At 34.3% G+C, this 23,560-nt stretch overlaps 1 protein-coding gene across 2 annotated transcripts; it reads left to right on the top strand.

Annotated features, from left to right (window-relative positions):
* Positions 1 to 208: 208 nt before the first annotated feature.
* On the top strand, positions 209 to 22,719 carry LOC100742896. 2 transcript variants are annotated; one of them, XM_024366258.2, is made up of 6 exons: positions 209 to 724; positions 2,309 to 3,542; positions 9,360 to 9,703; positions 13,788 to 13,951; positions 21,245 to 21,429; positions 22,083 to 22,719. In XM_024366258.2, the coding sequence occupies exons 2-6, from the start codon at positions 3,438 to 3,440 to the stop codon at positions 22,377 to 22,379; spliced, it is 1,095 nt and encodes a 364-aa protein (XP_024222026.1). In that variant the 5' UTR covers positions 209 to 724; positions 2,309 to 3,437; the 3' UTR covers positions 22,380 to 22,719. The 2 variants fall into 2 exon arrangements, with proteins under 2 accessions (XP_024222026.1, XP_033175635.1); XM_033319744.1 differs by lacking the exon at positions 209 to 724 and having other exon boundaries at positions 1,194 to 3,542.
* The last annotated feature ends 841 nt before the right edge of the window (positions 22,720 to 23,560 follow it).

Below are 23,560 nucleotides of genomic sequence, written 5' to 3'. Positions count from 1 at the left end.
AAGTGAAAAAATGTTAATAGAAAAATCCACCTATTAAAGAGAGGATTAAGAAAAGCGAAAGAAATATTTCCATTTTGCTTAATCCTTCTCATTCCCACTCTTTCTCTATTGCATTTATCTCAATCTAATGCTCAATGTAAAAGTTTTCTGACGTTCAAATGGATCTGAGAGACGATTGGTATTCTCAGTCGACGAGTTCAACTCTCAGCTGTATGAGCGCGCTGGTGGAGGTTTCGCACTTTGTTACAGGACATGTTGTACAGCCTGTGCACCAGTGGAGCCGCTATCGCGGTTCGAGATGCGTCGTTTTTAGTGTTGTCCTTTTCGAAATCATGATATCACGTTTCGACCTATTTTTTGTTTACAGACATTAATGTAAATCGCGTGTAAATATGTGGAAAACAATAATTATTGACTTTATCAGACGTGACCAGGTTATCTGAAAGGTAAATTAACTAGTGCAAGGTGTGACCGCGCGTGATTTCGAGGTAGAGGATAGCTTCTTTCTACTCGACTGCCTTCCATAGCTACTACTGGTTGCCACGAGATCGTTTCGTGTAGATGCGTCTTTTTTCTTTCAAGCAGATCGTCAAGGCTTCCCCAGTGACTTACAGTGATTTAAGAATCAGGTTAAAGGATTACTGATCCTCCCATTGTCTTCGCTGTGAAAGTGTTCGACGCACCTCCGAATGTGATCTGTTGTTTCAAAACTGTGTATACGTGCGTGCGTACCATCCACTTTTCTGTCAATAATTTTCTCTGCTGAATGTAATCAATCGTTTATTTGTCCACAAATACTGCATCTTTCTCGTTGATTTTAAAACAGAAAAAATAATTTCATGAAAAAATTTCTATTTCGAAATATTATAGTCGATAATCAAAACAGTTCGAGAGATAAATTTGAACAATTGTCAAATAGTAGTTTGTTAAAAACTTTTTATTTTTGTTCTTTTGTCAAATTTGACTCTTCTTCGATAATAAAGATCCAAAACCATTTCATGTTCCATATTATAGGCTGTTTCACATGCTTGTAACGAAATTAACGCGAACAATCTTTTATTGATATCGAAGTCTTAAATGATTTTTAAATATATCTCTTGAATAAATGATTTTATAAATGATCATTCCTAGATGAGCGAAACATTTGAAATATTCAATGAACACCATTTCGTAAATAAACAAAAGTTTGAAAATGGCGCGCGAAGGCGCGGACTCGTAAATATTTGTAATTTTGTTCGATGACGTCCAAATTTTCGGGCTACGGGTTGTCGTACTATCAGATCACGTGAATCATCGTGTGAAGATGTAGAAACACACAAGCGCCAGAAGTACCGTTTCTCAAAACGGTCGCGAGCGAGCGCGATGATAATTTGCAACGTAAACGTTCCCATACAGTTAGTTTCAGGTCAGTTACGAGTTTCATCGTCGACGCTCATCACGGAGAAAATACCAAATTATATTACGGAAATTTTATGCTCATGTAGCGTTAACGATATCGAGGTCGATTCGTTCTTCGCTCTACTCGCGAGGAACAAGTAGAAAATGAGAACAAAGCAATCTTGTCGCAACTTAGATTCGGTCTTACATTCGGATCAAATAAACATCGTCCTCGATTTCTATAGATCATTCTTTTTAATGGCACATACTTCGAGATATGATAATCTTGTTATTAACGTATATTGACGCTAAAAAAGTATTTGCATGATTACTTTTAATAGAACGTAGTTTAGATATAAAATTATAAATAGGAAAGGTTAGGATGAGTATACGATTTACTAGAGTTAGTTTGCGATATCATAGCGCGATACAATTTATTTTTAGAAGTCAACATGCAATACGATTATTGACATAGGTTAGTATCAAACGTTATTTGAGGAGTTCATTATCTTCAGCACGTTTGGTTATCTAATTAATAAAATAAAGGAGATTTCCTCAAATCGATGGAGAAATTGTCATATTTAATGCAAGTATTAATGTTTAAAATTGGATAGTGCCTTGACAAATAGTGTATTCCACAATTTTGCGTTAACAATAAAGTTTCAACGTGGTATAACTTCCAAATAGCTCTTCGTTATCTCTTTGGATTAGATGAATAGGTATTGGAATTATTAGAAATTGACATAGAAATTGCAAATATCTCAATTCATTGCATATTCTTGTACGCGAATCGATCTCGTGGAGGAACGATTTTCAAATAAATTAAATGCCAGAATACTTTTCAATATTTACAGTCAAGATCATGTAAAAAAACAGAGACGATGAAACTCAGAGAGAAAAACATATATCACGGCGCGTTTCCTATTTACAGGTTTGAAACGCGTGACACGGAGGAGAAACAAAATCGAATATCGCGATTTCTTATTTAATGAAAAGGAACAAGAATCGTCGTTCTATCGCTTTCTCTCCGAACATTTACCATGAAAAAGCTCTTTTAACATTATCTTGTCGAATAATCTTATTCGAGAAACCTTATTTCGTGACAAATATCTGAAGAAGAATGGAACAACAGGTGTCTATACATTCTATATAGGTTGAGTGGTAACGCGAATGGACTGTAATACTCATTTCTATCGTCGATGGATTACGAAACTCAGACAATTGAAAAAAAAGAAGGTATCATTGACACGAATTCATTTTCTCTTTCTAAATCTGTGACATCCGCAGTGTAGGGAAAAGGAGAGCAGAAGCAAAAAGAATCTTAATCAAAGCCGCGCGTTCAAGTCGAAACACGTTCGAGGGAAATAAAAGACGACATCTAGGGGGAAAAAGATCGAAACACGTTAGAGGAGGACAAAAGCACGCGGTTGTGGTTTTTAGATACTGTCAGCGAGCGTTGCAAGCGGTGGGAAAAAGTATAGCACGAATGGGGAACGAGAGGCAGGCGAGGACACGAATAGTTGAAGTTGAAAGCCAGAGGACAGGAGAAATGTCTGTAAGGCAAAAATAAAGGTAGAATTATAAAGAACACGTTTAAACCTGTACTAGCGGGTAGCATTACTAGGTGGTAGGGCGAGAGGGGGTGGTGGGGAAAAATTGGTGAATCAGTGGTGGGGTTAGATTGAAGAGTACGAAACAGAACTCTGAAAGAGTATGAAAGACATAAAGAAAAAGCGATAAATGGAGGATGAAAGAGGAAAAGAGTACACGTAGAATGAACGGAAAGAGAGATACGTAGTACGTAAAAGAGTACTCGATCGAAACAGAGGAAAGAGAAAGGTGTGCAGTGAAAAAGGCACGTATAGGTGTATTATATACGTATGTGGTGGTAAGCGAGAGGCGGGAACGTGGATGGAAAAAAAAGGAAGAAGAGGAGGAACAGAAAGAAAAGAAGCGTGAACTGTGAAGTTTTGGATGAAGTGTATGAGATAGTAAGGGAGGTTGAAGAAGAAAGAAGGAAGGTGCGTTACATCCTGGAGTCCGATGTTCAGAGTCGTACGATGGCCGGGGCTCTGTCCGAGAATGCCCCAAGGCCTGTCAGTGTCGTCGCGGTAGGCGGTGCAACCGTTGACAATGCAAGGAGTAACCAGCTTAGCAGACCGCAGGTTTGTATCGTTATTTTTATATTTTTATTTGTAACGTTGTTATGTGTTAAACTTGGAATGCGATTTGTCGATCTTTCTATGATGATTTATATTTCATTTTCTTCCATTACTGGTCTATTAAACGCTTTGGTACTGGGTACGAATATACAAGAATTTTATTATTTTTTACATTTTAATGCCTCTATTGTTTAAATCGCACTCCTTTTGCATACAAAATATCATTAATTAGATCTCGACAATAATTTTCTTCGCGTTTGATGAATGTAGATAAAATTCAAAGCTTTTATATTTTTAAGAGAAAGATAGTTTTAGACGGACTTAGGTTATGTTTTTCGGAACTAGTTCGACACATGTATGTATGTACTCGTATTTCACTTGAGAATTCGAACTGTGTGCGACGTGCTAAGTTGCATTTATCCACGTATAAAACGGTAGAGTTCTCTACTGGAAATACTATGGATACACGTAAAAAATTTATTTAAATGCTACTTGCTTTTTTGCCGATTGTATTACAATTCCAATTTCCGCGATCTTCTTTTATCGAAAGTCTGCTGATCTTCGTTATTTTCTCCAGCATGTATTATTTTTACAGCGTTGAATATTCATTTCCTGTCATAATGAGCATATTCGTAAACAACTCAGTAGAATTCCACTACGGCGCCAATGCGTCTTGGAGGACAAGGATAATACCATTATTTCCTTTTCCAAGAAAAGCGTCTGAGAGTGACGTTATATTGATTTTTTTACGTTTTTCCAGCAAAATAGTCTTAAGTTTTAGACTCGAAGTTTCATTACAAATTATTTTTTAATTCTCAGCGGTTATAAAGTCCATAAATTGTGTGAATATAATAATATTTAATAGATAATAACCACTTTTCTGATTTATCGAACATATAATAATAATATTCCTTGTCAATACTGGTTATAGTACTAATAATAGTTGACACGATTTTACGTTTAGAAGCAAGAGAAACTGTTTGGTAGAAAGTATTGGAGATTTCAAAAGCCTTGGAAGAACTAGGATCGAGGATGATAAGGATAGTCAAATTCAGAAAGTTTTAAAGGATATGTAGGACATGGCGACTCGCTGTCAGAGATCGTAGAGCAAGAATAAAGGTCATTAAGAATGAGATAAGGATGGTGAGCCAATTGTTTTGGAGATAATGAACGAAAATATTTGAAGATTACAGTCATTCGATAGCGAATACGATAAGCTGATAGTACTATCTGGTACACCAACAAATAATAAGCGTTAACACGCGTATTATCATATTAAATACACGTATTCTATATTTAAGAAGCGTATAACTAGAATTACTCGGCTAGTCAAGAATTATGTAAGAATCGAAGGGACGTAATGCGGTTAAGATATAATTCCTGAAAATATGTCGACTCAGGAAATCGAAACCGAAGAAATAATTACAGTTACGGGTACGGTTATGGCTGCGGTTACGGTTACGGTTTTCGATACGCCAAACACTTCGTTTTGTTTCTTCCAACCTAATTAGAGAAACGCCGTAAAGCATTATTACCAAAGGCTATTGGTAAAAAGATTCGTAACTTGACATAATCTTTTTGCAAAATATTCCATTACGATAATGACACTTGTTTTAATACATATAATAAAACCGAAGTTTATGTCTATGATTTACCATAGAAGTACATTTTTTAAGATACGTATCGGTCATAAGTATTTATTAGTATTATAATATATTATTAATACACATTAGTTTATATATATAAGTATTTAAATCCATTAAAACCTCGTTACACGTTAAACTTTTTACGTTTATTACAAATTTTAACAAATTTTATTCAATTTAGTATTCTACGGCACAAATATCGTGGCTGCAAATAATTGTATTTGCTATATTATTCACGTACAAATTAGATTTAATAGTACTTTCATATGACTAAAAATTTGACACCAAAAAGATTATATGCAGACGCTGATTAAAAAACGCTTCGTTGGAAGATATGATTTCCAATAGAATAACTAGAAAACAAAAATAGCGAAAAGCATTCAATTTATATTAAGTATCAGCAGATGTTCTAATACTTGCGAGTGGCAGTGTATGTGCACCTAAAAACTTTTAGTCGAACGAAACACCTTTTGAAACGCGTTTCTCGTCAATGCACGTTTGCAGGAGAAAACGATGATCTAGCTCACGGGTTTCAGCAACCCGACCTCGAACGTACATATTCGAAAGAGGATTTATGCAACATTTCAAACGCTAGGATACTATTAGGGTCGGAATGCGATTAATTATATTCTCGTACTTTGAATGCAAGTTAAAGAAGTTTTTATGTAATCAATCGTCGCGACCTGGATTACAAATTAATCTAAAAGAAAATGTTATTATTTCGGAAGTGTAAATGTATATTTATATTTATTTCTCCATCCATGTATTGCTGATTTTGGATACGTTCGATTGTCTTGAATCTAAATTATTCTTAAACCGTGAACGTAAGACCTAGGACCTATAAATAAATTGTTAATCTGTGGTAGCAACGTTTCAAGAAGTGTTAATGTAATATAATACATTGGTATTATAGTAAACGTTAATACGTACATGTATGTAGCCCTGATATATATACTGAGGTCAAAAATTAAAAGAGTAAATGTACTTAAATATGTAGACATCAATTGATTCAACCATTTCAAGCACAATTAGAGTCATATGCATACCGGACGCGTGTAGGCTCCTTTATTAATCCGAATGGATCCTAAAGTGAAAAGATCTTGAATTTCAGGTTGCAAACGTCATCTGTGGATGGATTTTGTGTCATTTTATTTAAAATTACTGCAGCTTCCAACCTCCCATCACCCTCCCACCTTAGATTACTCTTTGTAATCTCATCAATCATTACAACTCACATTATAATGTTCACCCGATTCTTCTCAATTTTAATATACACTTTTTTATTTATTTGTGATCCATATCACTTGCCTTCGGATGGCTTTCGGTTACATTCCTGTTTATAATACCTTATATTATGTTTTATAGTGTTATGCAAGTTAGCAATTGCGATATTAAATATCGGTAATTAATAAACAGATTTTTAACTTTGTTATTCGTCACGTTCATCTTATTTTGGCTCGTGAAAACATCCCTTAAATTGTTATTTTTACCAGCTTCACCCGTGTAAATTCTCGACACGGTGGAATTTTTTATTTAAACCATTTTTCGCGCCCCATAGTTTTCAATAAAGATATTTTATGAGATATATATTTCCATCCCTTTATTTCCAATAATACGAACCATTGCCGATACGTATCGAATATTTCCCTGAATATTACTTTCCATGCCAGTTTTATGGCGCTCGACGACTATAGTTTCCACGTGTTCCCGTGTTAATCGCGTTGATATCTTCCCGTATTTCTATTTTTCATTCGCACGAAGCGTCACCATAACGTATATTTATTCAAATTATTCCATCATTTGCGTGCGAGCTTGACGCGTCGAAGACTCACAACGTAATAGACTCTAATGTACTTTTGCCCGTATAGTGTCGCTAGTTCCTGAAAAGCGAAAAGAAAGAAGAGAAAAGACCAGATACGTGATCTCATTAACTCTCATTAATTTTACATATACAGCGACTTTATTGAAAAATTCACTGATTAATGAACAAGAAATTTATTCAGAAATGGATAAACAGTTTGTAATAACTAGTTAATTTGCGTTGGGTAAAGTGTTAATTAGTAAGATACAAGTTGGATAAAATATTCAAGTTATTAATTCTTAAGTTATAAAGTTATAAAGTTACCAAGTTATAAATTCTTATTTTTATAAATACTAAAAGAGTAACATCTAGTTAGATATTTCTTTCGATTATCAAATATAATAATAATAATAATAATAATTTTGTTGAAAGTGACAACGTGAGTTCGTGCTCGCCATCTATATGCAGATGCGTTAGTTATAAGAAATAGTAACTAGACGATGATCCTAGTTACAATCGATAGATTTAATCGATAGGCTTTTAAGATGCTTTCTCGTTTTTATCCCTAGTTTTTGTAAGTTCGTGCAATAAAGGCTTTTTTGGCTCGGAACGGTGTGATAGATTTATCCATTCAATAAAGTAATAACTATTGTGATCCTACCTCTGAGTATAGAAATAACAACAAATTTATTTATACTTTGGATCCATAGGCTATTACAAGGAGATTGTTGCATTCTTATTCTTCGTTTCTTACACTATATTGCATTCTTACATCGAGTTCTTAGTTACTGTATTATATTGCTATTTTATTGTGTTATATTATATTACTTAACTCTTTCTGTGGACATAATTAGTACGTATCTATCCTAACGTATGCGATATAGTGGTATATTATATACGTAACTATATCTGCATCTATATGTATCTCTACATGAAAGTATGTTTTCCATACACATATCAAGATTTATCATTCATCTGTTGGGTTGTCAGTACCACCTAATGACAAAATCCGCAATCACTTAGTTGCCAATTGTACGTACAGATGCTTATGGCTTTTACGCTTGACTACCAAATATAACAATAGCTGCTATATTTTTGCATATTACATGCATTCCGCGAATTAAATTTCCCACAAGTGCATAAAAATACGCGGACTAATAATTTCGCTGTTCATTACTCTTCTAGAATTATTTTTGCTATTTATATTTGTTGTATAACCGCTTATATTCGTAATCGAATAAAAGATTGATTAATAATTCGAGAGACATTTCGAAAGTGTTTAGAGTCGAAAGAAATTTAGAAACTGTAATTTTTTAATATTCTTACAATATTTCATCATGGATAAAAAGAAAATACTTTACATAAGGAGAAAGATCTTTTTATCGTTATACTCTCTCTCTCTCTCTCTTTCTTTCTATTAATTTATCATCTTTAAGAGACTGATTACCTCTATGAGCAGACTTTTTGATATTTTAATGTAACGAGATTGTTCGACCACCTATTTCGTTGTCACCCCGTATACGTGTGTATTTTAAAGGTTAAAAGTGAGTGATTACGTAGTAAGTAATAAGGAACGGAAATCACGAAATCGTGATTAGAATGGGAGAGAACGCGCGAAAGTGCAGTAGATATAGAATAGCAAAAGGAACAATTTCGAGTGCGCCGGCTGTCACAAATGCAGGATGCCGTATTATGCGCACAGGTGAAAATTCAGATTATTATCGCGAATTCGCACAGCTAGTCGTATTTTCCTCTAATTAGCGGAGAAAAATGGATAATGGGCTAGGAAAATCTTTTTTTTAAATAGAAAGCCACGTCTTTGAAGTTACTGGAAACGTGAAAGATAGTAAATATCACGCATTGAATAGCGAAAGACAGTATATAATAGATTTTACTTTCATGCCAACAAATATAGATAAATTACAAAGTAAAACACACGAATAAACTCATTGGTAGGTCAGGACGTTATTATAACTAGATCGTGAATATTTAATACGCAAATGCATATTTTGCAACTAAGAAATAAAACCAAATAGCAAACCGTCTGTTTCGCTAAATATCATAACGTCCACTCTACTTTGGATGCTTCATATATTTATATACTTTTGCCATTACGCCATGTATTACGTTCATTTGTACATTTCTGAATTTTCCTTTAAACGCCTGAACATTCGCAATCTAAGCGCAACCCATAATTCTCTAATTTTCGTCTAGCCATTGATAATCCCTGTCGCGTCTCTTCTCCATAAACAAAATCATACATTCTGTTAAAAATCCTGAAAGTAACGTTGCACACTTGGAATAATGGAAGAGTAGAATTCGCAAGGAGAATAAAGAAGATGAATAATTTGAATGTTTCCGTGAACTTTGCAGGAGTCGCGGGACAATGCGCGGTCTTTCACTTCAACGGAGGCACAAACGGAGCTACCGCTGCAAAATGGTCCAGAGGCGTTGGAGGATCTCGACGGCGTTCGCGGTGCTCGTCGAAGAGAGAGGCGATTGCGAAGGCAACATCGTCGAGCCTTGAGATCATGCTCGATGCCACCATCTTATCCTGGGACGTCGACGGGATGTCAGGCTTCCTCTACAGCACCGGGTGTACCTTTGGTTACCCCTACCAGAGGATTTCTACATCTTCCACCGCCCCATTTGGGCCTTAGGGGTCTTAGTCTTGGACTACCGTTTCCGGTCTCTACCAGCGTCTCTGCTTTTGGACGGTAAATATACAAATGTATATTCGTTTCGTATTATATTGCTCAGAATTATTCGAACAACTTTGAAAGCTGATAAATGCCGATGAATATTTGTGGTTCTTCAGGTTTCGATAGTATTATTATTAGTACGTTGCGCACTGTCCCGATGTTCGGTGAACATTCCAGTTCGTTTCTACATGGCAGACGTGAAAATATTTTCCTTCTCTTGGAAAACGATCTTCCCCCATGTCTATCATATTCTCAGGAAAGCAAAGGAATATCGGCAGCATCTTCAATTTCTGTTCTACACATCTCATTTTTTAAAATTCAACATTCATTGTTACTCGAAGGTTCTTGAAAGTTGATGAATATTGTTTGAATAATTGAATTTTAACACGCATAATGAGACACAGGATTTTGATTTTCTATAATTTTGTATATTTTCACCGTAATGTTACATATATAATTCCTCATAATAGTATCGTGTATAATACACCAATATCTCGTAAGAGCGTTTTTAACTATTTGTTTTAAAAACGTTGCAGGCTTTCTAAATTCTGGACAAATCAATGCTGATATTTCATAATTGTGTGTATATAGGATAAATCTTATAGAAAGATTAAAATATGTAAGCGTAGAAAATGAGTTTGGAAAAGCAATCAGATTCGTACATTAGTGAAACAGACGACGGTTTTGTCTACCGTCTGCCACTCGTGAATTCTTCTCGTGGTTGCTTTTGACAATGTGCGAACGCTTCTGATACACGACTTTGTGCACTTTGCTGCTCCATTACGAACGTTTCTTTTTGAAACGTTTTCAAGTACGTTCTTCGATGCTTATCGCACGAGTCTCGCCCCGTTTTTACATTCCTATGTATATTACAACGTCCCTTTGAACTCTGGACGCTCGTTCGATCATCGTATAAAATTATACTTGCTTATTTATTTTTTGACGTCAAAGGAATCATAAAAATATGTTTCCGCAATCGAACGTTATATAGTTTCATCTGAAAACTAACGTTTCATCTTTTTCCTGATGTTGCGTAAACATCGTTTGTCAATTATTGTTCGAGTCGTTCTAAAGTTACGTTCACATATATGTAAATACAAATACATATTTCATAAGCTTTAAACACATGTATACAGCTTGTACATATTATTATTTTCCAGTATATTTTTTGTAAATCGTAAGTTTATGAGAAACATATGAAAGGGCAAAATTTTACTATCTTTTAATGCAATGGATTGAATAGATTTTTTTTAATTTGTTATGGTTTTGTATATTCTCGATTGGTGGCAAATTATTAGCATCGTCGTGGATTAAAAAAATTATTTAAGTTTGTGATGGTATAGCGAGAGCATAAATATTTATAAATCACGTAATGAATATTGTTTTTTTTACATTAATAGTAACTTGTTGCTAAACTTAAAACTAAAAATAACTCGATGAGTGAACTCTAATGAAAGCGGATCTTAACCGAAAGGAAAAACAATTATGCAAAATTAATCATAGAGGAAGGAAAATGAAAATATTTATTTGAATAATCGTACTCTAATACCAATTACTATCTCAAAGGATTCCTCTATGGTGAATATTGCATTGATGTTTTGTCTATGTATTATACATACAAACCGGGCATGTAACAGTTTGTGAAGAATATATTTATCATTCAGTTTTACTTTTGAATATTTGTGGCGTGTTTTTTATTGAACAGGAGATCGTATAGATTACATCAGCATCTTCTAAATATATATGTTACTGGTATCGTAAAATTATCCTAGCGAACCCAATTTAACTTGATTCATAGCAATCAATGTATTCATCTCCCACTATGTGATTAACCAGTTCTTACGACTGGAAAAAGGAGTAAAATAGAGTTTAGATCTTGAAATTGATTGCTTTCACTATCGTTTGGCAATTTTTGATACTTTAGCTTTTAAAATTAGTAACAAAACTGCCGCTCCTAACCGGTTGCGGAAGACAACCTGTATAACTTGTACAACTTGTGTAATGTTAGATTGCTATGTACGTTTTCGCTATATGTAGAACGTTTTCTACGATTCTACCAGAATAGTTTATATAGATATTTACATTGTTACGCATTGATATTCATATAGATAAGTAAACCATGTACATATGGCTTATTTATATCTTTTACACACATTTCTGTCATTATTTTTGACAGTTTGTTAATACATTGATGAATTGTGAATTTCACATTGCCGGCCACGGGTATTGCACCATTTATTATAATTCTCGCTATTTTATTACAAATCTGATATTTCGTCATTTTACATATACACAGCATAAAGTAAAATTTGTTAGAGTTTTCGCCCATAAATAAAATAAATGGCTGGTAAAATGTCCTATCATAATACTTGTGGTCGGTAGTGCGAGTCTACATCCAATGTTACAAATAATTAGTTGTATGTTTCTCGCCTATATACTTTAAGCCTGTCACGGCAGACAACTTTGCAATCCATTGATAACAAGTACGAACAGTCGCAGCACTTTCGCCAAGTGTGAAACGAATGTTTTTTGCTATGTCCGTTGCACTATGACGAAGTTAAAACACGTAAAGTGTTAAGTAAATGTCTTACATTTTACATGGACAGTAGCCATTTCAGACGCAAGAAACCTTTCTAGAGACTAGCTACTAGGGTAACAACAAGTATCTTCTGCAGTCTTCTTTAGGCTATAGCGTCACTGTTCATATCGACATTTGTAGGATCCTTTATTAATAATTTCATTGTACCATATGCTATTCTTATTGTTGTTATTTCTATACTCAGAGGTAAGATCAGAATAGTTATTATTTTATCGAATGGATAAATCTATTACACAGTTCCGAGCCAAAAAACCTTTATTGTACGCGCCGTTCCGAGCCAAAAAAGCCTTTATTGCACGAACTTACAAAAACTAGGGATAAAAACGAGAAAGCATCTTAAAAGCCTATCGATTAAATCTATCGATTGTAACTAGGATCATCGTCTAGTTACTATTTCTTATAACTAACGCATCTGCATATAGATGGCGAGCACGAACTCACGTTGTCATTTTCAACACTTATGTACAGGGTGATTGGTAACTGGCGGTACAAGAGGAAAGGGGGTGATTCTACGCGAAAAAAGAAGTCGAAAATATAGAATAAAATTTCTTTTTTTAATTTTTTTAAAAATCTACAGTGAGATCCGTTATAACGAGACGTGATAAGTGCAGGCGTACCGAGCGAAAATTCAAAGTCGATTTTCTCGAAAACAAAGCCTCGAACGAAAAATTTGTATTCTATATTTTCGACTTCTTTTTTCGCGTAGAATCACCCCCTTTCCGCTTGTACCACCAGTTACCAACCACCCTGTATATAAAATAAAATGTAACGTATAGCATGCACTGTGTTATAAAATTAACAATTTGTATAATCTCATGTAATAATTTCATTATAAAGTTTGATGTAATTTATATATATCTAATTCGGCAAAATCTTATATAGGTATTGGTAATTTCAATAAATTTGTTTCATTTAATAAATTTTACGCTTTCATAAAGTTACACAGCGATCTGATAAGCACATGTGTATACGTATATTCAAATTTCACTTGCTTTTACGAATATAAGACCTCGTCACTGTCATCCAATGTATTTACATAATTGTTAATTGGAACATTCGCGTGTTATTCATAAAACTGTCAGCCGTTGCGACCTCTCTGAAAATTGTGTACCTAAAATGCGTCGCAAAAAGTAAGCGACGACGACTATACTCGTCAAACATAGCATATGCGTGACTGTTATAATATAGGATTAAGTTGTAACGAAATGACTGTCTTATTTTTAATTTTATCACTGACAGAGCTCGTCATAACGCAAAATATTGCCATTTCTTCACGACGAATTATTTCGTCATTTACTCGTCAAAAACAGCTAGCTGGTCAAATAACAGATAAAAATTAGTTTGGTAGATGAGAAGATGGACATAGCTGGCTGTATGACGATCGTAGCGGAGCGTAAGCCAAGCATAGTAGAAGACAAGCGTGTCGAGCGACTTGCCAACTTACCAGGAGTAAACTTACGTGTCAGTGGGTCATTCCAACGGTTGGTTCTTGTCTTGCAGGGATGCAGTACCGAAGCAGTGTTGTGGCCTCGGTTCCCCTCCTGTACGTTGGTCCATACTGGGTGTCGGAGTGGTTGGCCTGGTGTGCGCGGGTGCTGGTGCTCTGCTGGGGGCCCTCAGGGCTTCTGGTCGCGATCACATCGCTGTCGCGCTGCTTATGATCGGTAACGAATCATACTTTTCTCATGTCACTTGATTTATTACCTGACGATCAATTTTTACGTTTGTATATTTGTATACAGTGACAACAGAACTCTATTGCACTTGTTGTAGTATTTACAGGATTAATTAATTAGGTTCAAGCGTATTACATTTTGTAGGATCTAATAGCACTTGCATATGACTACAAAAATTTGATACTGTGAAAGTGGAACGTATAGAATCTGATAAGAAGGCACTTTTTGTAGCTACTGTATTCTCCTGAAAGATGCTTGAATTTAGAATGATCTTTTCGCATCTGTTTGATTTGTACAGGCATTTAAATTTATACACACGTATATTTTTATATAATGTATAAATTTATGCATTGTATATGTTATATTTTTGTATGTACTGTCATCTATGAGTATTTGTATATCTAGTCCTTACATTTATTGGCACGTTCTAACAAAGTTTACTCTGTTTTGTATTTTATGTTTATTGTTATAAAGAATATTTGATAGGTATTTTTTAGAAGGAAAATCTTGTATGTGTAAGAAAAAGACTTAGGTAGAGTTGTTTATTAAATAACACTGTTACTAAGGAGAATTCTCTTATGTAGAAAGCGTTTAATTACAACTAGATTATTTTAGATAATTCTGACAACTTACTTGGGAAATTTACTTAAAAGATTCGAGAGGAATTAGAAAATAATTTTAATATTAAAGACGTTAAATAAATATTTAAGCTTCCCGTTACTTTTCATTATTTTTATCATTGGTGGCTAGGGAATACTGGAAGCTATATTCACAATGCTTTATATCTTTTGGGCCTCAGTCGACCGATGATTTCCAGCGGTTTTAAATATCGCATATTTTAGTACAAAAGAATCCTTCGCTCTTTGTCTGCTCCAACTAGTCTTTTCACAAAGTACATTCCGTTTCGGTAAAGAACTGAATAATAGCCAAAGAGAACATGCATACATTATCGTACAAAAGTTTAGTACTATCTAATCTTCCATTCTACGTTTATTCTACAGTACAGTACAGTGTTATCATCAGGATAAGCAAATAATATTTATCTTGTATGTTGATAAAATCTTTTTGTTGATACATTAGATAGACTGCAAAGTACTCCAGATTAGGTTTGATAAATGTTTAAGTATGGATGCTACTGTGTCATTATCTCTTGAGATTACTTAAATACTGTTTTTAAGAGCGTTATTGTTCACGAATTCCCTTGAAACTATTTAAATATTATACCTTTAGGAATTATATACAGTCATAGTTGAAAGATAGAAAAGAATCGCACAAGACTGCGATGAAACAGCAAGCATATAATTTATTCGAATAATAGGCACGAAAGTTTGTCTTCGTTCCTAAGAAACATCGTAGTTTGTACTTGTTCACAAATTTAATGTTATTATTATCAAACAATTGCTTCGACAGGTGTATTTCGTGTATTCGTGTCACGTTGTTCTAAGCCTGGTGTAACGATACCGAAGAAGGACATCTGTTCCGGAGAATACATGGTCAAATAAGACTTGGAAAATCTTTCATCATTTTCCCAACTCTAATCTTCGAATCTCTTTTCAAGTATAAAGATTGAATGGGATATAAAGAGATATTTCCCAATAAAAAAAATTGTTTACAATAGAGAAAAGTTTTCTTAGGGAATGAAGCGTATGGAAAGAAGCGAGTATTATTCTCTTATTACGGAATATTCTCAATGCTTTGCATAACACATCTGCGAGGAAGTTCATTTCATGTTAAAAGTAAAAGTGGATAATCTCGTGGAAGATATATAGACAAATTTAATAAAAATATTTGTTAGGTCGCGAAGTACGCGACAATATTTGTTAAAAATACTATTCACAAGATTTATTGAATACGATTGGACGCACCATGAAGCTATAAACTTTTATTCATACACAGCGAATTTTTTAATTTGTCAAATAATTAACAAGCTACTTGCTGTATAAGAAGATATTTGAAATAAAAATTGAACAGTGCCGTAAGATCAAATACTATATTTATAATACATTAACGAATACATTCAGTATTAAAAAGGCTAGCATTAGCATTAGGATATTTATGGCATATGGAATTAAGCTGATGTCATGCATCATTTCCTATATTTATCTCATTTGTGGAACATTTTTTTAGTAATCTGGCCCAATTATATTTTGTATGGGACTAAATTATTTGACCCTTAATATTTACATAAGGAAATGTATTTATCTAAGTTCTGTCTTGCCGTTTTATTTTCTACAATAACAAGGTTTCGAATTCCATTGCGTTTTCGCGTAACACGAAATTCAGCTCGGCTCAATACCCACTTAATAAACCCATTGGATTTAACGGTTCGTTAATGCCATTGAATCGAAGAAAGTAAGCAATCTCTATCCTCATAGCCCGGGTACTATCGTGTGAAATTGGTTCAACACTTTCACAACGGGAAATCTAGAGATATCCAGAATATCTACTCTTACTAAATTTTGGACGGATTAAATTACTGAAATATTATATTTATAAGTTTTGATGTTCTTCTAACAGCGAGCTGAATTATTCTGTGTTGTAACACGCTTGAAATACGTGCGAGATGTATTAAAAAATGAACAAAATACTAGATAGAATATTTTAACTAATTAATAGTATCAACGGTATGGATATCATTAATGGCAATAATTCGTTGATTTCTAATTTTTAACGTATACCATAAACGTTTCCTACTGATTTCCTATGAATATTGCTTTTCTATGAATTACAAAAGAGAAATATTTTTAAAACACGAAACATTTGTACGTATATGTTTCGCGAGTTAAAAAGAATCTTCAGATCTTGATTTTCTATGTATATTGGTACTCTATAAATTAAAAAAAATATACTGCTTTTAATATACGCGAGTAAAGAAGAATCTCCACTCGAGAATATTGATTAATCTTTCCTCGACAGTGGTTTTCCATAAATCGAGATTCTATGAAAAAAAAAGACTTTTGAAACACGAAATATCGTACATCATATATTTTTTGAGTTAAAAAGAATCTCCGCTCGATTTCATGAAATTCGTACAAATTCGATCTTATGGTCCCGTAAATGGGTAGCGTGGTAGCTGACGAGTTAAGAACATTTTACGAGACCATCGCATCGCATCGATCCGTTTCTCTGGAGATTTCTCAATTTTATGTTCCGCGAATCTCACGGTCCCTCCACGTGTAGTGTAGGCGTACGATCCCTGTAGGTTAGCGCGTTCTCCCATTGTGAGAGGCATTCTATGCGGGTCGCAGGTTACATGCCCACGTTTAGAAAGTAACCAGTTGCCAGCACGGTTCTCCCTTCTTTCGTATAGCGCTACGATCGGTCGATCTGGTCGACCAACGGGTCCCTTGCGGTTTCTCGTTGCCGCTGCTCCGTATTTCATAACTTCTTTCTTCGATCCTCCGTGTTCCTCTAACATCTCTTTTTTCTGGTCGCTCGTGTTTTCTTTTTTCACCTTCAACGCGTTTACTGTCGCGCGAATTTTATATACCTTACATATTCTTTGTATATTTTTATATTTTTACTTCGTATTTCGCAACTTCCTCCCTCGATCCTCCATGTGCCTTTAACATATCTTTCTTATTTCCTGGTGCTTTTCTTCTGACTTCTCCGCGAATGTTTCATGTATAATATATTTTGTATAATATATTACATAATATATTAGGTAGTCCGAAATGTCTCTTTCGTTTTATAAGGAAATAATAGATGCACAACATTTTTGTTTTATGTTATTTTATTGAATTATGTATGATCCTTTTTGTTCTATTACACTGCACTATGTACATTTGGCAGGTTAGGTTTCACGTTTGTAGAAACATTGCCAGGTAAAGCAACTGCGTGCAGATAGTGAAATACGCTTTTGGGACAATCTAGTACATGTAATAATATGATAAATAGTACAATAATATAATTGTTGTTATTTCTATACTCAGAGGTAAGATCAGAATAGTTATTATTTTATTGAATGGATAAATCTATCACACCGTTCCGAGCCAAAAAAGCCTTTATTGCACGCGCTTACAAAAACTAGGGATAGAAACAAAAGAGGCATCTTAAGCCTATCGATTAAATCTATCGATTGTAACTAGGATCATCCTCTAGTTACTATTTCTTATAACTAACGCATCTGCATATGGATGGCTAGCACGAACTCACGTTGTCATTTTCAACAATAATACGTACAAAAAATATATATTTTTTATACATTTATACAGAGCGTTTCATTTTTATCTTGCTAATCCTGTGTCAGAACGATTAAAAGCAAAACGAAAACGTTATACAAATGCAGGGTCGTAAATGCTTCATTAGTAGAAAGTCACGATAAAAATAACACGATAAATGACTGGATTCTCGATCGATCGATTGCTCGTGTTTACCGAAGTTCTTCTTCAAAGTGTCGACCATGCTCGTAAATTGCCATCGTTGATAAATCGATTCTACTGCCATCTGAATTTCATTTTGATTTTCTCGTATTTCACCGAAGGCAGCATAAATCAAACGAGAAACCAGTCGTCTATAATTTTGATCCTATGTCTATGTAACCTTCTTTCCTCATTCTTAATCGTGAAATATGCCGAAACCGTTTGGTGGGATAAAAATGAAACGTGCTGTATATTTTTCTTTATATTTTTGTCCCCTGTTTCACAACATCTTCCCTCAATTCTCTATGCGCCATTAACATTCTTTCTTTATTACCTCGTTTCTTCTCCGTTGCTTTCTCATCTTTAACACGCCGACTGCTACCCGAATTTTATATCGATAACTAACAGATACTAGGAACCTGAATACGTAGATGGGAACATACTACGCCATAAAATTTCATTTTCGCAAGGCACTATATATCGTATTCGCGTACTTTATCCAAATCCCGTACGTTGATGAAAATTCGTTAGACCGTGAAATTTATCTTAATCTAATCGTGCTAATTTAGCAACGTGGCTCATCACCGTGGCTCACCGCCGTGGGAATCGATTTGTTAACTGTTTCAACGAGATCACGATTATTATTCGTTACGCTTCCGTGGAATTTTTTCGTTCAGCCACTAAATGAATTTGATATCGGAAAGTGGAACAATATGGATTTTTTGTTCGGTTATTTAGTTAGACGCATAGTTTCGTTCATAATGGGTACGTAGATGTACAATGTAGTATACAGTTTTAAAAGTTTGTTTGGTCGAATATTGTCATTCGACGAGGTCGTCGATCAATTGATATTGGAATTAATATATTTCCCGGACTAATGGATTTTCAGAGTGACAGCAGTAATTACAGGTATATTCGGGCGCTTGACATTTGGTATGAATTGATGAATATTAAAAAATGTTTAATATCGGTGATATTGAAAGAAGTCTGATATCGATGATGTTGAGGAATGTCGGATATCGATGATATTGAAAAATGTCTGATATCGATAATATTAAAAAATGTCGAAAAATATCTCAAATGTTGAAAAGTATATACAAGTTGAGCGGCCTCGAGAGGAACGTAATTTGACACGTTTAATTTTTTCGTAGAACGCATAGAGAACATACGATGGTCATAGACGTTTCTTTTATCAAACGAAATCATATATTTTTTAATACGTTAATCGGTGCAGCTGGGCATTCTCTGCAAAAAGATATTAACCAATCTATGTCGAAGATCTATTACTTTGCCGGATATTTTAATTTCAATTTGTTAAATTCAACGTACGAAATACAATAAAGAATTTTATAAAACATACTTTAACTTCAATTTGTCAGATTCAACGTACGAAATATAAGAAAAGACACAAAGCGGTATTTTACGTCAAATTCCACGAACTAAAGTCAGCAATATCTACGAAACTTTATGTTTCTTCGACATAATAAGTAGTCTGATACAATTTTTTTATAGGGAATGCCAAGATGGATCTATTAAAAAATATATAATTCCACTTAGGAACACATCGGTGACTATGTAACTATGAAAACCTAATCACACGCGAAATTAAGTCCATCTCGAAACCATTCTACCTGTATCCGATTTTTAAACGATATTTTTTAACGTTATCAAAAACAAACGAGATATTCCAGGTGATAAAGTTAGATAGAGCCACCCTATATATGCATTTATGAACACTATAGGGTAGCGTATCTAATTAAAAAAGTAAATGCCTGGAAGCCACGTATCGAAGAGAAAATAAAATTTTAAATGCAAATGGTAGGAAATGCGAGTAGTAAAGTGCTGTATAAGTCGAGCGAGACGAAAGAAGATTGCAGGGTCGAGTTAAGAAATTACAAGGATTAAGACGAAAAGAGTGGAAAAGATATTTCGATGGCCGCGAGGGAAGCGCGGCTGGGTGTGGAACCGCGAAAGCTTGGATCATTCGTTTCCTCCAAGGATGTTTTCTTAGCTCTCACTATTTTCACATGCCACGACTCGTGAGAACACGCGACAATGTTTAACGACCAACGTCATCTTTGCTTTTCCTGCCCGTTGCATTTCACTCGACTTTTCACTCGTTCGTATACTCGTAACTTGATTAAACCTCCTTCTTCTGACCCTCGTTCTTTTTTTGTTGTCATCCTTCGTGTTCGTCCATTGCCTAATTCTTTGCGGTTCGAGTCACGCTTCATATTTCGATATTTTTTCGATATTTCGATATTTCGATTTTATCGCGTGTCATTTATATCCAGCGAGATAAATTATTAGAGACTGTTCACACTTCTGTTGTAGTTATAAATTTTCGTAGCTACCAGCAGCGAGTCTGCGTCTTTATGTTTTTACTAAATTGATTTTTGATGTAAGAGGAATCTATTTTACACAGTGAAAATGAGCGCTTTTTTTGTAAAGCGCATCCATTTCCGAGTGCTTCTACAATACATCGATCAGTGTTCAGGATTAATAATTTATGTTCTGCAATACACATAGAAATATATTATGTTAAACAAACCGGTTTCAGCGAAGCTCGATATAAAAAAATTACGTTAATCTAAAGACACGATCGATCATGTTCACTACATATGTATGTATAACTGAATTCAATAGCTGGATTAAATTCTTCGTTGCTTAGTTACTAAAAAGACTGTCATGATTATAATAAAATAATTTATTCAATTGTGATTTTAATCAAGCCTTTAGTTAACCAATGCTTCTTTGCTAATGTTATACAAAAATAACCGAGATCGATGTCGTTATATATGTTTAGATGATTTATAAAATAAAGACATTTAACAAACTTTTAGTATTCGAAATAATTAGACAAACATTTAGTTTCGGTAAGAAGAGTATATTTTGAGACGATATATGTATTCTGTTTCAGGTATAGGAGTGATTCTGGTAACTGTGAGCGCTGTAGCGTGGCGAGTGACCAGTCAAGAAAATTGTGGTAGTTTCTTTGGTTTCACGGGGATCTCGAGCAGGATCCCGCCGGCGAGGCCAATTCATCCGTACGCTGCCATGATTTATCCGGAATTCCAATTTAGAACGCCACCTCCGAGTTATCAGGTGACACCCTAAAATTGTCTTCTACTACTTGCGCGCTTGATCGATTTCCAACAGATGTTCCCTATCTTCTTTTCAAATTAGATTTATGTTACCCATTTATGAAACGTCTTCATTTCCCATCTTCTTTGTTTTTCTTTTTTACTGAGCGAAGAAATATAATGAACTTTTTCTAATAATAATAGCAAAATTGTATTTTATGAACTATGATATCATCACAGATCACTATGATTCTGAAACGTTCAACTGTTAACTAATTATTATTCTGCAACATTTGACTTTTGCTATTATGTTTTTCCTATAACATTTACTATATGTTTTAAATTGTTATTTTTCACATTAATCAATCGTTTCCCTAATAATACATTATAGATTGGATACTATCGTTTTACATGAAACTCAAAAATCTATTACGGATAACTATACTGCAGATTTTTATGAAATTTCATATATTTGGAACTGAAACCTACATAGAAATTTGTTTCATGCATTAAAAATTATAAAAATATACCATTTTGGATATTTTGTATATTTTTATGTATTATACGAAATTTGTAGATTTTTACATCTTTAAATTTATTATAAACGTATAAAAATCCGCAGTCTACAAACACCATAGAAAATAGAGAACTTAAACATGATGTGTTTAATTCCAGGCGAGTATGCAAGAATACAGGCTTCGACTGCTCCTTCTGGATCGACTGCAGCCAACGTCCTCACCTCCGCCGACCTACAGATCCAACGCTGGAAGCATTGTGACTCCTGGCACGACTAGAGAAAGCAGACCGCCGAGCTATTGCACTAGATCGAACATTGCATCGAACACGAATGTCACGCCATCGAAGAAGGACGCGAATCTGGTCAGGATCGTTCAGACAGAATCAGAACCAGTCATTTTGAGTGGTGATCAAACACCTCCAGTAGCAGCTGTCGAAGTTCTTGCGCATCTTTGATTCATTCCCATACTTTTCCTGTAATTACGTTATTTATCGTTACTGTCGGGATGATATTGTTGCAATTAGTCTAAACAATGGCGTTATACCGGACGATTTAATAAAAAGAATAATGTCTGTCGTGCAATACAACTATTAGATTGTTCCATAAGCAATGAACATTTTGGAAGATGATTTTTAATATCAATTATCGTGATTGCAACCTTCTTTTCTATTATTCCTTCCTAACTATTAGCTTCTAAAAGTTTTTTACATTCTAACAGAACAAAAACCTTCTCTTTTATGAAATCTAAATGTAATGAATATTTTGGAACATGATCTTTAATACTAATTATCGTGATTGTAAGCCTTTTTTAACTATTGATTCCCAATGATTCTTAATGTTCTATTACGATACAAGTCTTCCTTTTTACGGCCAAAATGTTCTAAGAATATTTTACTATTCAGGAAATTTGAAGCAAATAGCGCATATAAACGAATATCAGCTGTTCTCCTAAAAATTAATTTAGTGACAATACAACTTATGGAATGATCTGACACATCACTTGTGTTCATCTTCTCTAAATACTATTATCGCACAAATAATTCGAGTTATTTTAAATAATGGTAGATATCTGTGAATATTAAAGAAGTGTTAGACGGTGTAGAGTTGCTGATGGAGGAGCAACGTACTTTCTCTGAGAATGGGGTTTGCTTAAATATGTAACGGAACGGTAAATAGAAGCGCTTTTGCGTTGCGCGGCTGCTGAAAGAGTCGTGCCATTTGCAGTCGCTGGTAAATTAGCGTTGCTTCCGGTCAAAATGTATTATTAACCATCACATAGGACTATTATCGTTAGGTAGGTGGTAAATAGGGAAGAAGAAAGCAGCACTAATGACAAGAAACATAAATATAAGCGTTTAATTGTAAGGAAATATTTTTGCAAACGGTGATGAGGTGGGATAATACCTAAAGTATTGTATTATCGATATGAATATTTCGTTGCATAAATATTTTGGAAGCTTTGAGATGCGAAATCATGTTACTTTGATATCCGTTTTAACGTGTTTCGCCAAAAGCTATAAACCTAGAAGATATACGGCTTTTGTTCATTCGAAATGATTAAGAAACCGTAATCGTCTTAGAGATATATTTATTCCGTGCAAGGGGAGCCAATATTTCTTGGATTATCACTCTGTAT

The sequence above is a fragment of the Bombus impatiens genome, unplaced genomic scaffold (genome assembly GCF_000188095.3).
Source record: "Bombus impatiens unplaced genomic scaffold, BIMP_2.2 scf_0203, whole genome shotgun sequence".
Lineage (NCBI taxonomy): Eukaryota > Metazoa > Arthropoda > Insecta > Hymenoptera > Apidae > Bombus > Bombus impatiens.
This window is presented reverse-complemented; position numbering and strand designations above follow the sequence as displayed.